Here is a 17,571-nt window from a genome sequence, read left to right as displayed (position 1 = left end):
TACACCACACTCCTCTTACTACGTCCATCTTTGTTGAGAGTTGCAAGAGAATGACTGGGTATGGCAGTGAGGGGAGGAGCTATATAGCAGCTCTGCTGTGGGTGATCCTCTTGCAACTTCCTGTTGGGAAGGAGAATATCCCACAAGTAATGGATGATCCGTGGACTGGATACACTTAACAAGAGAAAAGACAATTAGATGATAAATTCCGATAAATTAGTGTACTGCTGAATTCTTCCAAAGGAAAATGATAATGAAGCCACTCAAAAACCTTGCAAAAAATGAGTTTAATTATGGATTGAACCAACCTTTAATTAAAAAACCTGGACATATTTGCAAAATAGTTTCTATAGTTTTTCTTTTGAACTGGAATAGACCCCACTGTCCAAAAAACTACTATATTTATACGGTATATAAATGACACATGGCAAGTCATATGTCCTAGACTTGTGCAATACTAGTAACTTGTAACAAGGAGATAGATGTGACCCTATTTTTATGCTTGGTCTGAAAATTTCTGAAGTAATATATAAGATAGCTGCAATTTTTGTCAAAGTGAGTAAATGTGTGCATACTTTATACCCGATTGTAGTCAAACTTGTTGTAATGGGTAATAACATACACACACTCTCATATTACACATATGCGCACACACACACATACATCGTGACCCAGTAAACATGTTGTTACGACCCAGTAATGAGTATCAACCTGTGGTTTGAAGAACCCTGCTCTAGAAAATTAAAACTGAGGCCCAGATGATACTTAGAGGGCAGCGACACTGGAAATTCTGCTCTATATATTTGGGTGCAGTCATTACTTGTCATGGTATTATATCTGTTGGTAGTGCTGCGGAATCTGTTGGCGCTCTACAAATACTATATAATAATAAAATAATATAAAGGTAAACATTCTATATATTAAAATACCAATATTCCAGGATATCATACAAAATACTCAAACACAATTGTAACTTGAATTTTTATTACCAGAAGGTCAATATTTCAAAATTATTTATATAATAAAGCTCACTGGATTCAGGTATTAAACAAAAAGGAAGAAATGTTTTCACTGTTTGATCCCCCCCCTAAAAATCTAACAGGTCACACAGCTCTTTACTTTGGAGGTAGCTCTTCTATGACTGCCTACGGAGTAACGTAAACACTAGTATTTCATAACGTTTTCTTCCAAAAAAAATAAAAAAATACAGTACACTAAGGGCTTAATATTGTTGTTAAACTTCAGTGAACATTGGGATTTTCTTAGTAAAAGAGGAGAAAAAAAAAAAAGCAAACTGCATTTAGAATAGAACAAACATACTGCTGAGACTGGCATTCATATCAAACTAATGGGAAAAGTTTAAACTTCCAGGATGAAGATAAGGCACTATGGATTTCAGGCTGTACATTCAGTTGTGATCTTTTCGAGAAGACTTACGGTCACACTGAAAAAGAAAAGGTAATAGTTTAGAACAAAGAACTTTCTGAATAAAACTGCTGATTCAGGTATAAACATATTCTATAGCAGCAACAGCAAGGACTATAACTTTATTTACACAGGCGATGATGTGTTCTCTGTATACGGCTGCATAAGGGTTAACTATTTAATGTCAGCACACTATGCAATATTTATTTAATCTCTTGTATACATCTGTTCTATATATATATATATATATATACACAGCTATATATATATATATATATTTTTTAATTTATTTATCATTGCCATGCACTACTATCTTGCAAGATGTCCCTACTACCGCCCAATCTCTTTGCTCCCCTTTGCGGCCAAAGTCATTGAGAAGTCCATCAACGCGCAACTCGTTGACTACATCAAAGCCAACCACACCCTGCACCCCTCCCAATCCGGTTTCAGGAGCAACCACAGTACCGAGACAGCCCTCCTCGCCGCCACAGATGACATCCTAGCCCTACTCGACCGAGGAGAGACCGCCGCACTCTCAGCAGCATTCGACACCGTCTCCCACCTCACCCTCCGCAACCGACTACACGATGCCGGCATACGCAACAAAGCCCTGGAATGAATCACCTCCTTCCTCACCGGCAGAACCCAGAAAGTTAGACTCCCACCCTTCACCTCCAAGCCCACAGAAATCAGCTGCGGTGTACCCCAAGGCTCTTCGCTGAGCAACACCCTATTCAACATCTACATGGCCCCTCTCGCCACCATCGCCCGACGACACAACCTCAACATTGTCTCCTACGCCGATGACACCCAGCTAATCATCTCACTCACCAGTGACCCCACCACCGCCAAGAGAAACGTCCACGTAGGGCTGACAGCAGTCGCCACCTGGATGAGCTACAACTGCCTAAAGCTGAACGCAGACAAGACCGAAGTCATCCTCCTCGGTCCCACCACATCCGCTTGGAATAACTCCTGGTGGCCTAAAGACCTCGGACACCCTCCAACCCCCACCGACCATGCACGAAATCTAGGCGTCATCCTGGACTCATCGCTCTCCATGGACCAGCAAATCAACGCCGTCTCTTCTGCATGCTTCCACACACTTCACCTGCTGCGAAAGATCTTCAAATGGATACCAACCGAGACCAGGAAGACTGTCACTCACGCCCTCGTCAGCAGTCGACTGGACTATGGTAATGCACTCTACGCCGGCACCACCATCAAGCTCCAAAAGAGACTACAGCGCATCCAGAACGCCTCGGCCAGACTAATCCATGACATCTCTCGTCAATGCCACATCACCAAACACCTGCAGGACCTGCACTGGCTCCCCATCTACAAAAGAATAACCTTCAAGCTTCTCACCCACGCATTCAAGGCCCTCCACAACATCGGTCCCGAATACTTGAACCACTGCGTTACCTTCTACACCCCTGACAGACAACTTCGATCGGCCGACCAAGCCCTCGCAGTAAACCCCCGCATCAGGAAAACCACAGCGGGAGGCAGATCCTTCTCTCACCTGGCAGCCAAGACTTGGAACACCCTCCCGCTTCACCTCAGACAAGCTACAGCCCTAAATAAGTTCAGAAAGGACCTCAAGACCTGGCTCTTCGACTGAACTGCAACCCTCAGTGCCTTGAGACCCTTACGGGTGAATAGCCGCGTTTTACAAGAACCCAATAGATAGATAGATGGCCCAGGTGCTTTTCCTCCAAATTATTCATCCAATTTTCAATATCATGAGGGTACTCTCAGGACTTTAAAACAAACAAACTTGTATCTTTATTTAATATCCATTAAAATAGTCAGTCAATGTTTCGGCAATTAATTAAAGTCTTTTTCACAACATTATTTTCACCAATCACCTAATAAAAAATAGACCCATGTCAAATTCCCATTTTAAAAACATTATTGCTTATACACCAGTGCATATTAAAGTATATGGCTCATTCTAACCAGTTAATCAAAAGAGACACATAGATAAATGTATATGTTTAAATTTTACACAAACATACAGTATATCAACCATATTTATCAATATAACTTTATATGCTTTAACATTTAGTAATTTACAGCTAGATCACAAGTCTGTGCGTTCGTCTTTTAACTCTGAAAATATGGTATTTTCAGCGTTAAAAAAGCAAAGCAGCCATTACGAGTTGTCGGTATAGGTGTAACGCAAGCCTTTTAGCCTGTAACGCAACGTCAGTACCGCACTCGTAAAAATTACGTTTTTTTAATGGGATTCCCATAGCGCTGGTATTCCGAGTTTTGCGTTCTGGCTAAAAAAAACATTACAGCCTAAAACAACAAGATCTGTAACACAATCTAAAAGCAGTAGTTATGAGTTTTACGCTACAAATCTGTAACATAAAACTTATAACTAAACTGCTACAAAGTACACTAAACACACATAAACTACCTATTAACCCCTAAACTGAGGCCCTCTCGCATCGCAAACACTAAAATAAGTTTATTAACCCCTAGTCTGCCGCTCCCGATATCGACGCCACTTGAAAAAATATTAACCCCTATTCCGCCGCTCCCTGACATTGTCGCCACTATAATAAACTTATTAACCCCTAAACCGCCACCCTCCTGCATCGCAAACACTATTCAAATATAATTAACCCCTAATCTGTTGTCCGCCGACATCGCCCCCACTATACTAAAGTTATTAAGCCCTACACCGCCGCCACTATAATAAACCTATTAACCCCTAAACCGCAAGCTCCCCACAACGAAATATACTAAACTGTTAACCCCTAAACCGCAAGCCCCCCACAACGAAATATACTAAACTATTAACCCCTAAACCGAAAGCCCCCACATCGCAATAAACTAATTTAAACTAGTAACCCCTAAACCTAACGCCCCCCTAACTTTATATTAAAATTACAATTAAATTAAAACTTACCTGTCAAATTAAAAAGACTAAGTTTAAACTAACAATTAAACCAACTACCAATGAACTAAAACTAAACTACACTTTAAAAAAATCCTAACACTACTCTAAAAATTACAAAGTATCTAAATACAAAAATAAATAAATACTAAATTACAAAAAATAACAAACACTAAATTACGGAAAATAAAAAACGAAATTATCAAAAATAAAAAATAATTACACCTAATCTAATAGCCCTATCAAAATAAAAAAGCCCACCCAAAATAAAAAAAACCCCTAGAATACAATAAACTACCAATAGCCCTTAAAAGTGCTTTTTGTGGGGCATTGCCCCAAAGATATTAGCTCTTTTACCTGTAAAGCCCACTTGCATGAGATGCAGGACACATGCAGGACACAGCAAAGATGGTACAACTCTATTTTATTGTAGAGCATGGAAATATACATCTGGTAGCATTGATCTCACGAAGTAACTGCGACACAGAAAAAAACGGGCCTAAGCCCCGCCCCCATCCGATGACATCACTTCCCACTCTCATCACATCTTCCCCCTTTTCAAAGGACAAGGCATACATTTTTTTTTCATTTGAATACAACAAATAACAAAGTATATGTACTCTTAGGTACAGGCTGAAGATGTTTTCGATTTCAACGTGCGACTGTCCCTCCGTCAGTACGGACTACATAAAACCTTGGTTCTGGAGAGCGTACAATTACTGTAGGAGGCGTCTTCCACTTCTTCTCATCATCCAGTTTAATTCTGACACTTTGCCCCGCATTCAGCTCCTGCAAGGGCCTCACAGAATGTCTCCTGTCATAGAAGAATCGATAGCCCCTTTTTGCCTCTTCATCCCTCCCAAGGACTTCATCCTGAGGAATAGAGCTAGTTGGCTGGAAGACACCCACAGAGGGTAAGGTGGTACGAATCTGGCGTCCTAGCATCAGCTGTGCCGGGCTAAATCCCGTGGCTTGAATGGGAGTCGCCCTATAGGACAAGAGGGTCAGGTACGGCTCAGATTGCTTTAAAATGAATTTTGTTCTTTGAACTGCCCTTTCAGTCATTCCGTTAGCCTGCGGGTAATGTGGACTTGACGTGGAATGTATAAAATCATATTCTCTGCTGAAAGTACTGAACTCTGTTGAAGCGAACTGCATTCCGTTATCACTCACCAACTCCATTGGTATGCCCCACCGGGCGAACAAGCTCTTGAGACGAGTGATAACGGCTTGACTTGTGATTTCATTCAAAGGTGCAATTTACAAATACCTGGAATAGTAGTCAATCACAACTAGGAACTTTTTCCAGTGCAGTTCGCACAAATCAGCAGCTATTTTCTGCCACGGGCCTGCAGGCAGCGGAGTAGAAATCAAGGGCTCCCTTCTCTGAGTAGGCCGGCGTTCTCGGCAAAAGGCACATTTAGACACATGGCTTGCAATGTCGGAACTGATCCCAGGCCACCATACTGCCATAGCTGCCCTTTCTCTGCACTTTGTAATGCCTAAGTGGCCATCGTGAATCCTGTTTAACATCTCCTACCGCATGCTAACAGAAATAACAATGCGGTCCTGGAACAGCATCAACCCATCCAGCTCCGTGAGCTGCGATCTTTCTGACTGGTAAGACTTAAAGACACCCAGGCTGCCCGACTCTCAGGCCAACCTTCTTTTATGTACTTTATAACTTCTTGAAGGTCTGTATCTAAATATGTCTCTTTCTTTATTTGTCCTAGCTTCCCTGAAGAAATGGATTTAGAGGCCAGAACTGAATCTACATACACTTTCACATCTGATTCCGTTGAAGACTCTTCAGCAGCAGCCAGCGGGGGCCTGGATAGTGTATCTGCCACAACCAGTTGTTTCCCCGGAACATGCACTGCCTGAACGTTGAACCTAAGCAGCCTCATTAGAAGTCTCTGGCATCTTAGGGGTGTTTTGTCATTATCATAGGAGTTAATTAGAGGGACTAGCGGTTTATAATCAGTCTCCATACTAAATTTCTCTAAACCCACTAGGTAACACTGAAAGCGCTCACAGGCCCAAACTGCAGCCAGGCACTCTCTCAATTTGGGCATATTTTGACTCAGCAGTCGTCAGTGTACGGGAACAGTAGGCGATGGGCTGTAGTTTGTTTTCATTCAGCTGCAGGAGGGCAGCCCCTAATCCATAGCTGCTCTCATCAGCACTAACCACAGTCTTTTTGTAAGGGTTGTAGAACCCCAACACTGGGGCAGACCCCAGCAGGGACTTGACCTGCATTAAAGATTCTTCCTGTGAAGGTCCCCAGACCCAGGCAACATCTTTCTTTTGCAACTCTGTGATATGGTGTAGTATTGTGGATACATCTGGGAGGAACCTGCCCACATAATTTACAAGGCCCAATATTTGTCTCAGCTCATGCACATCAGGAGGACTTTTCATCTGTTCAATAGCACACATTTTCTCGGGGTTTTCTCGGTGCAGAGCATCCTCTTCATATGGTCGTCGCCGTACACCGAATCTTCAATGCAAGGTACGAGATTCAAATCAGTCAATAGAATGAAAGCTGCTTAAATCCCATTGGCTGATTTGAACAGTCAATAGGATTTTAGCAGCTCTAATTCCTATTGGCTGATTAAAATTTTTCAGCCAATAGGAATGCAAGGGACGCCATCTTGAATCGCGTACCTTGCATTGAAATTTCGGTGTACGCGGCGACCGTATGAAGAGGATGCTCTGCGCTGTCTTCAGGATAGACCTGCTCTGCGCCGCCGGGATCAAGATAGAAGATGCGGTCTGGATGAAGATTAAGGAAACCGCCTGCATGAAAACTTCTCGCGGCCTGGATGAGGACTTCTCCGCCGGGATGAAGATCGTTCAAGCGGGACTTCAAAAACTGTAAGTGGATCGTCGGGGGCTAGTGTTAGGTTTTTTTTAAGGTTAGGGTTTTTTTTTTTTTTTTAGAATAGGGTTTGGGCATTTAAAAGAGCTAAATGCCCTCCTAAGGGCAATGCCCATACAAATGCCCTTTTCAGAGCAATGGGTAGCTTAGGTTTTTTAGATAGTTTGGGGGGTGGGGGTTTGTAATGTTAGTGGGTATTTGTATTGTTTTTTTTTTTTCAGAAAAAGAGCTGATATCTTTAGTGAAATGCCCTACAAAAGGCCCTTTTTAGGGCCATTGGTAGTTTATTCTAGATTAGGTTTTTTATTTTGGGGTGTTTTTTTAATGGGTATTAGAATAGGAATAATTTTTATTATTTTTGATAATTTGTTATTTTGTGTAATGTATTTTTTAGGGGGTGTTTGTATTTTTTTTTTTAGTAAAAGAGCTGTTTACCTTAGGGCAATGCCCTACAAAAGGTCCTTTTAAGGGCCCCCCAGAAGGCCTTGGTAGTTTGGGAGTTTGTATACTGTTAGGGGGTGTTTTAACTTAGGGCAATGCCCTACAAAAGGCCCTTTTAAGGGCCCTTGGTAGTTTATTCTAGATTAGGCTCTTATTTGGGGGTGTTTTGTTTTTTAAGGGTATTAGAATAGGAATAATTTTTATTTTTTTGTATAATTTCGTTTGTTTTTGTAATGGTAGGTTTTTTTAATTTTTTGTGATTTTAGTGTTTTTTTATTTGTAATTTTAGGTTTTAGTGTAAAGTAGCTTAGGTTTTATTTTTATTTCATAGGTAAGTAGTCTACCTAGTTAAAATAAATACAAACTTACCTGTGAAAAAAAAATAAAAGCTAAAAGCTAGCTACAATATAACAGTTATATTGTAGCTAGCTTAGGTTTTATTTCACAGGTATTTAGTTTTAAATAGGTATTATTTAGTTAATAATTGTAAATTTAATTTAGCTATATTTTAGTTATGTTAAAGTTAGGGCGTGTTGGGGTTAGGGTTACTATAGTTTAATTTAGGTTGTTGCGATGTGGGGGGCTGGTGGTTTAGGGGTTAATAGGTTTATTTAATGGTAGTTATATGGGAGGCCATCGGTTTAGGGGTTAATAACTTTATTTAGTTGCGGCGATGGGGAACAGCGGAATAGGGGTTAACTTCAATATAGTTACGGCAATGTTGGGGTGCATCAGAATAGGGGTTAATAACGTTAGTATAGTGGTGGCGATATCGGCGGCAGATTAGGGGTTAATAACATTATGTAGGTGTCAGCGATGTCGGGGGCGGCAGATTAGGGGTGTTTAGACCCGGGTCTATTTTAGTTTTAAACGTTAGTTTTCTTTCCCCATAGACTTTAATGGGGCTGTGTTACGGAGCTTTTCATTCCGTGATCGCAGGTGTTAGACTTTTTTCTGACACCTTCTCCCCACTGATGTCTATGGGGGGAAGCGTGCATGAGCACGTCAAAACAGCGCTTGTATTTTGTATGTTATGGAGCTTAAAAGCACCATATCGCCCACACAAGCCAGGTTTTTTAAAACTTGTAATGGCTGCGCTATAAGGGGTTAAATAACGCAACTTTTGTGGCATTCGTTACTTTCCTTATAGTGCTCAAAACTCGTAATCTAGCTGTTAGTTATTTGTATTATCCTCTACAATATTGAAACGTAGTATGTTTGCATTTCATATCTTGTATTTTTTATTGGTTTTGCTACCTTTAATCTGAGGTTTTCCTTTCCACTTTACATCCTAACCTACTCATAGCACTGAGATCCATATACTAAGCTTGATGTATTAATTACTAACATAACATATTTCACAATATTCTTTGCCGCACTTGTCATAGATAAGAATGTTAACAACTATCATCTTATTCATTCAAACTATACATCTGGCACTTACTTGAATTTTGGCGTGTTCATGCCAAGAGTTACCATATTAGTTTGTCTGCAGACACTGTGCTTTAAGCATCGCAGTTACGTTCCAGTGACGCCTCCACATACATCACAAATGGCGTAGTGACCAATTGATATCACGGAGTACATTTCTACTCAGGATATTATTTTTCTATGGTTGACAATTAGCTCTGACCAATCTATGGCCAATCATTTGACCCATATCGCTTTTGTATAATTAATTTAAAAAGGCCAGGTTCATCTTACATAATTGTAAATACCTAATTTTTAATGTTCTCTTACCCATTTTTGTGGATTTTCTTATTATACATCTATTTATCAGGTTTGATGGATTCTCCATTAACCATCTATGTTAAAGTTGAGTAATAATCAGCTATTATGTACCGTCATGTTAATAAAAGAGGGAAAAATCTTGATGAATGTTCAACCCTTTTGGTGCCAGTGTATTTAACCTATGGATCCACTGGGCTTCTCTTCTTAATAGTTCCCTACTCCTATCAGCAGTGGGTTTTGTAGAAAATTATGTCATACTCCAAATGAAATGCTCTTTTGACTGGATACTGCTTGCAATAGACGAAGTAACACAACTTAGGAAACAAGTCAAGGATGAAGTTAAATACATGGAAAAAGAGAAACTGCAATTGCTAAAAAATTACCCCAATGAGGATTGGCTGCTGAAATTAAAAACAAGTGGACAAATATAGACCAGATCTTACTAATTTTAAGAATAAAAAATTGCATACAGTTGAGGTTGATTAGAGAGATAATTTTTTGTTATCCTTGGCTTAGTGGCAAAAGCTTTAGGAACAGAAGAATCAGAAAAAAAAGACCTTTCAAAAATGTTCACACTATAGACACAAGTGGTGCTGAATCAAGTGATGCAGAACTAATCAATAGTGCGGGGGTAGATGAACAAGGTTCATCAAGAATACAAACAAAGTCACAAAAGAAGCACCTTTTAAAAAAAAAAGAAAAAAAAAAAAAAGAGTCCCCAAAAAATGATATGGAACCCACCTAAAACAGGGGCGGAATACAACAAGACCATAGCAGTTTTGAACTTTGAAAATTTGGTAATCAATACTAGTCAAAGAACTCTAACAGATGATGAGATCAAATTATTAAATAGAGTACTATACTATGTCTCAAAGCCAAGAGTTACATGATGCATGATAACTTCAGACAACCATTTAAGGAGAATAGATTTGATAAATTAAATAAAAGCACAGGATTTTAAACCACTGTCACATATCCAACCATCAAGACATATATATCTATTTGTACAAGAGAAATCTCTGAGATGTTTAATTCCATCAAACAGCAGAGGAATAATCTGGAACAGGAGTGATAGCCAGCACTACACTCATTAAGTAAAGATCCATCTATTGTCATCTGCCCTGCTGATAAGGGCAGAGCAATTGTTGTAATGGATTAACAGTATTATAAAGATTTACTATTACAGCAACTGGGAGACCAGAGAACTTATATCAAATTAATAAATAATCCAACCACACAATATAAAAAGGCTTTAGACTAACATCTATCAATTGCCTTACAAATAAACTATATAGATGAATCACTATTTAGGTTCATGACAGTGGCATATCCAAGATATCCACTTATTTATACAGTACCAAAAGTTCATAAAGATGCAGGAAGACCACCGGGACGACCAAGAGTATCGGTGGTTGAGTCCCTATATTAAAATTGATTTCTTTTTATAAGATGTAGTCAAGAGGAGAGACACATATTCGAAGTACTCAATTGCACTGGTTAAATTATCTGAGTAAGCGTTTTTTTCCGCACAAATGTTTTTTTGGTTACATTGGATGTGAATAGCTTATACACAATTATCCCTCACAATGTTGGTGTGTAAGCTATTAAACAATTTTTGTTAACAGATACTACATACAGTGAGGGAAAAATGATTTTATCCCCTGCTGATTTTGTATGTTTGCCCACTGACAAAGAAATTATCAGTCTATAATTTGAATGGTAGTTTTATTTGAACAGTGAGAGACAGAATAACAACAAAAAATCTATAAAAACACATTTCAAAAAAGTTATAAATTGATTTGCATTTTAATGAGTGAAATAAGTAATTGACCCCTTGCAAAACATGACTTAGTACTTGGTGGCAATCACAGAGGTCAGACTTTTCTTGTAGTTGTCCACCAGGTTTGTACACATGCCAGGAGGAATTTTGTCCCACTCCTCTTTGCAGATCGTCGCCAAGTCATTTGGGTTTCGAGGCTGATGTTTGGCAACTCAAACCTTCAGCTGCCTCCACAGATGTTCTATGGGATTAAGGTCTGGAGACTGGCTAGGCCACTCCAGGACCTTAATGTGCTTCTTCTTGAGCCACTCCTTTGTTGCCTTGGCTTTGTGTTTTGGGTCATTGTCATGCTAGAATACCCATCCACGACCCATATTCAATGCCCTGGCTGAGGGAAGGAGGTTCTCACCCAAGATTTGATGGCCCTATCCATCGTCCCTTTGATGCAGTGAAGTTGTCCTGTCCCCTTAGCAGTTATCCTGTCCCCTTGCGGGTGCTGCACGATTTCAGTTCTTCACTGCGTAGTGTGTTATCAATTGTTTTCTTGGTGACTATGGTCCCAGCTGCCTTGAGATTATTGACAAGATCCTCCCGTGTAGTTCTGGGCTGATTCCTCACCGTTCTAATGATCATTGAAACTCCACGAGGTGATATCTTGCATGGAGCCCCAGATTGACAGTTATTTTCTGTTTCTTCCATTTGAGAATAATCGCACCAACTGTTGTCGCCTTCTCATCAAGCTGCTTGGCGATGGTCTTGTAGCCCATTCCAGCCTTGTGCAGGTCTACAATCTTGTCCCTGACATCCTTGGACAGCTGTTTGGTCTTGGCCATGGTGGAGGGTTTGGAATCTGATTGATTGCTTCTGTGGATAGGTGTCTTTTATACACGTAACAAGCTGATATTAAGAGCACACCCTTTAAGAGAGTGCTCTTAATCTCAGCTCGTTACCTGTATAAAAGACACCTGGGAGTCAGAAATCTTGCTGATTGATAGGGGATCAAACACTTATTTCACTCATTAAAATGCAAATCAATTTATAACTTTTTTGAATTGCGTTTTTCTGGATTTTTTGTTGTTATTCTGTCTCTCACTGTTCAAATAAACCTACCATTAAAATTATAGACTGATCATTTCTTTATCAGTGGGCAAACGTTCAAAATCAGCAGGGGATTAAATAATTTTTTTCCCTCACTGTATGAGGGCCCACCTATATATTTTTTATTGCAACTACTCAACACATGACTATTTTCGCTACATTCTACCTACAGTTGGTTGGCACAGCGATGAGGTCTAGTTTGGCCCAATCCTATGCCAACCTTTTCATGGCCTGGTTTGAAGAAAAATATGTTTTTTTCTCCATATGACCCACACATCTTATTGTATCGCAGATACATCGATGACCTGTTGGTCATCTGGAGTGGTGGAGAGGAAGAATTAGTGAAATTAATTAACTCTTTGAATTAAAAAGGTATCCTATGATACATATATATTTTTTATTGCAACTACTCAACACCTGCTTCATCCATGACTATTTTCGCTACATTCTACCTACAGTTGGTTGGCACAGTGATGAGGTCTAGTTTGGCCCAATCCTATGCCAACCTTTTCATAGCATGGTTTGAAGAAAAATATGTTTTTTTCTCCATCTGACCCACACATCTTATTGTATCGCAGATACATCGATGACCTGTTGGTCATCTGGAGTGGTGGAGAGGAAGAATTAGTGAAATTAATTAACTCTTTGAATTAAAAAGGTATTCTATGATACATATAAATAAAACAATATAGTAAGGAGAAAATATACTTTCTTGATCTTTGTATATATAAAAAAGGAGAGAAAATGTCTGTATACAACATTATACACAAAACCTACAAACAGAAATTCCCAGAGTTAAAACCAACTAGGCCTTAAGAAATTCATCAGGGTGGTCAGAAATAATACTAAAGTGGAGAACAAGAGTGAACAGCTGAATTCTATGAAAAGTAGGTTTCTTAACAGGGGATATAGAGAGAAATAAATCAGATATTGGATGAGGTCATACAATATACACAAAGAGAAATAATAAATTGAACAAGATCAGAAAAACACAAGAAATGATTGTGAATTACATAAGTACATATACACCAGCGAATCCATATATAAGAGAACTATTAGCAAAAAGTTGGCCATTGATTGTAAATTACCCCACTTTACAGTTTAAAAATATGGCACCACCAAGAATGGTATAAAAAAGAGGGCATAGTTTAAGTTTAATTTTGATTAAAACAGATTTTAAAACTAATAGTCGGAATTGGTTTCCTAAAGTTAAGCCATGTTGCTTTAGGTGGGAGAGTTGTGTCACATGTAACACACTCATAACAGGCAATACTTTCCATCATCTGCATAAGGCCAAAAGTATAAAAAATAAGACATAGGCTAACTTGTACCTCAGACTATATAATATATTTCATCACTTGCCTATGTGGAATTTTTTTATATTGGTAAGATTAATACAACCTTTAAGAAAGAATAGCCAATCATAAATCAGCTATATGAATAGATCTAAAAGAGGGTTGGGGCAGACCAGCCTGTAGCATGACACTTTTTGGAGAAACAACATACAGTATATTTGATGTGTAGAATGCCAACAGATAAGATTCCACCTCTGAGAAGAGAAGGAGATAGGAGTAGGGAATTTTATTGAGAAGAGAAGCCCAGTGGATCCATAGGTTAAATACACTGGCACCAAAAGGGTTGAACATTCATCAAGATTATTCCCTCTTATTAACATGACAGATAATAGCTAATTATTAATCAACTCTAACATAGTGAGATGGTTAATGGAGAATCCATCAAAACTGATAAATAGATGGACTTATAATAAGAAAATCCACAAAAATTGGTTGGAGAACATTAAAAATCAGGTAAAGTGGAACTGGAGACAAATTATAGAAAAGATAAACGTGGCCTTTTTTTAATTAATTATACAAAAGCAATATTGGTCAAATGATTTATCCTTATAATAGATAGGTCGGAGCTAATGGTCAACAATAGAAACTCATTCCATGATTCAGTGACTTAGATTGGTCAATACTCCATTTGTGACGTATGTGGAGGCGTCACCGGAACGTATCCGCAATGCTTTAAGCACAGTGTCTTGCACGCTAACAAATATGGAGAAACTTGGCGTGAACACACCAAAATACAGGTGCCAGATGGATTGTTCGAATAGATAAGATGATCGGTGTTAACATTCTTAATGAGAGGCAATATATCTATGACAAGTATTGTGACATATGTAAGTAATTAATACATGGAGCTTAGGATATGGATCTCAGTGTTATGAGTAGACTAGGATGTAAAATGAAAAGGTAGGAAAGCCAATATAAATATAAAATAAAGATATGGAATGCAAACATACAATGTTTCAATATTGTAGAGGATTATACAAATAACTAAGTTACTAAATGTTGATATATATAAAGTTATATTGATAAATATATATAACACATTCATCTATGTGCCTCTTTTGATTAACTGGTTTGAACAAGCAATATACTTTGTTAATATGCACTGGTGTTTAAGCAATAATGTTTTTTAAAATGGGAATTTGACATGGGTCTATTTTTTATTAGGTGATTGGTGAAAATGTCTTGAAAAAGGCTTTAATTAAAAGCCAAAACATTGACTATTTAATGGATGTTAAATAAAGTTACAAGTTTTTTTTAAGTCATGAGAGTGCTCTCATGATATTGAAAACTATATATATGGGTAATACTAGGATTACCCAAGTAAAATGGGCAGTACCCAAGTGGCTGTGGAGAAAGCCCGATGTAAGATCATAAATCCCTTTAGAGTGCATGCGCTTCATCAAGTCACCACATCAAACATATATACGATGCCCTGTAATTCCCCCATGTTCACTATCTTTTTTGCCTTTGTCTGGGGGTGGGGGGGTCTTTCAAGAAGGCCGAAGCCCCTTTTGTAAACCTCTTTCGCCAAGGTTCACTTGGGGTGAATACCAGAGGATCGGTGGGGCAGCCCCCTTCAACCTTTCATACGGAGGCAAAAAAAAAATAGTGTAGATGGGGGAATTACCCACAGCCGTTTGGGTAATTTCCGTTTTTCCCGTGTAATCCTAGGATTTCCTGGATATCTTACTTTACCCGTAACACACACACACTACTTTGGATTTTGATACTATCTTTAGGCTGATGGCAAAAGATCTATCTTCCAACCTCACATCAGTAAATTCCTAGCTAGTATCTCATCAAATACCTGTCACTGTTCTGATGGAGAAAATGGATGCACTACAAATCAGGTATTATCTGGAACCTTTGAGATAAAACTTTTTTTCTTGAGTGTTTCTCTGAAAGCATCACAAATGATCTAATGTTTATCTTTAAAGTAGGGCATTTATAAGTATAACTTGTTTTCAGAAGAAATTAATGTTGCTGAATTAATCACTAACTTTCAAAACAGCTAAGAAGCAAATGTAAAAACCCAGTAATATAAACATTTAAGAGAAATCTGCTAACATGGAACCAACACTGGGTGACTCAAACTCATCTATCTTATATTATTTTTTGTTGTTTTATGACTCCTCTGTATTTTCCTGCTCTTGACATGTTTCATTATATAAGAGAGTGTTGTTTAAGAGAACATTCCTACCTTGCCAAGCAGTCATGAATAAATAACCTGTAATGTAATACTGCTGTGTGCCAGCACTCTAATGTGAATATATTTTTAGTATGTATAATATAATGTCATGCAAATTCAATAGAAGGTTAATGATTCAAATAGATACTCTGAAAACAAAGTAGAATATGTATATGTGAACACTGCCCTAAAGAGAAAACATTTTGACATCAAGAATATCTTGACACGTCCAGGGCTTTAGCCTAATCTATGGGGGGGGGGGGGAGTTAAACAAGTGGTGGTCCTCTGACCAAAGCCCAGTAAAAAGAAAGACTAAAGTGTTAGTTCTCACAGGGGAACTAAATGAATGATGACTAGGTTTAGATGGACTTGAAGAATCATTAGGAAAGGATAGAAGAATCACAGCATCACTGCAGGGTAATTGTGCAGACCTCGGCAATAGCCTATGACTTTTTCACAAATTAGGCCACATGACACAGCTCAAGACTGTATGTTAATAACTATATTATAGCCCCATTATATTGCTTCCTGTACCATGTAGAAGCGACAATGTGATGGACGATGACAATGCAAGGGTGACGTGTGCAACATCATGGCTGTCAATATAAATACAGATTTGCCTTCCATAAGACCTGATATTTGAATCAGTGGCTCACTTGACCAGAGACAATATCTTTTGTATGGCTGGTCACTAATGGTGTGATTGCCCAGTGGTCACATTAAATTATACTTAAATGTTTGGAACAAACAACACCTCAAAATAAAATGACTTTATAATCACACCTTAGATAACAATTGCATAGGAAATCAGTTACTGTTAATTTAATTTACATATTGAAAAAAGTAAAAAAAAAAAAAACCATTGTACAAATACCCATGCTTAATAATAACAAGTAACTAATGTCTTTTTTCTGCTCAGCACTGCTGATGTTACTGTGTGCTGTAGTTTTAATAGTATTCGTCTAAATTTGTATTCAATATGTAAAAAAAATACATAGGGCTAGATTAGAAGTGAAGAGCTAATTTATCGCACACCAGTAAATATGCAAATACGCCTTTTGCTGGGTCTCGATAAAATTTGCGTGCGCTGGTATTACTAAGTTGAGCGCAAATATCGCTTTCGTGAAAGCAATATTTTGCGCTCAACTTGTAATATGGTCCATAACGTGGATTTAAAACTGTACCTATATTGTATTTGTGTAATATTTTTGATCCACCATGTTGGAGATAGGGGTTACAGTACTAAATTTAAATGTAACCTCCCATTGTCTGTGTACGTTGCTAGATGTGATTTTGTTTTCCACATGTCAGCACATATCAGTTATACATTGCTAGTGGATTGTTTATTCTTGACTGCTTAGAGAAGTATGATCATATAACATCTCTCTTAAACACCACCCACTTGTATTATATTTTTTTCTACTCTTGATGTGGTTCATAACTGATCATGACATAAAAAAATAATTTCTACAGAATTTGTGGTGATCTTTCCATTGAAATTTCTCCAAAAAACAGAATTTGTGCTTACCTGATAAATTACTTTCTCCAACGGTGTGTCCGGTCCACGGCGTCATCCATTACTTGTGGGAAATATTCTCCCCCACAGGGAAAGGCAAGGAGAGCACACAGCAAGAGCTGTCCATATAGCTCCCCCTCTGGCTCCGCCCCCCAGTCATTCGACCGACGGTTAGGAGAAAAAGGAGAAACTATAGGGTGCCGTGGTGACTGTAGTGTATAAAGAAAAAAAATTTCAACCTGATT

The 17,571-nt window shown here is 38.5% G+C and overlaps 1 protein-coding gene across 1 annotated transcript in view; it reads right to left on the bottom strand.

Moving 5' to 3' along the window:
• Window positions 1-967: 967 nt before the first annotated feature.
• The window catches only part of LCORL (ligand dependent nuclear receptor corepressor like), a 675,371-nt gene continuing 658,767 nt past the window's right edge, over window positions 968-17,571 (bottom strand). Inside the window, exon 9 of the mRNA XM_053704102.1 lies at window positions 968-1,444. Coding sequence (XP_053560077.1) covers window positions 1,409-1,444 — 36 coding nt within the window. The 3' untranslated portion in view covers window positions 968-1,408. The remainder of the gene's footprint in view (window positions 1,445-17,571) is intronic.

The sequence above is a fragment of the Bombina bombina genome, chromosome 2 (genome assembly GCF_027579735.1).
Source record: "Bombina bombina isolate aBomBom1 chromosome 2, aBomBom1.pri, whole genome shotgun sequence".
Taxonomy (NCBI): Eukaryota; Metazoa; Chordata; class Amphibia; order Anura; family Bombinatoridae; genus Bombina; species Bombina bombina.
The sequence above is the reverse complement of the archived record's forward strand: the minus strand, read 5'-3'. Positions and strand labels throughout refer to the sequence as shown.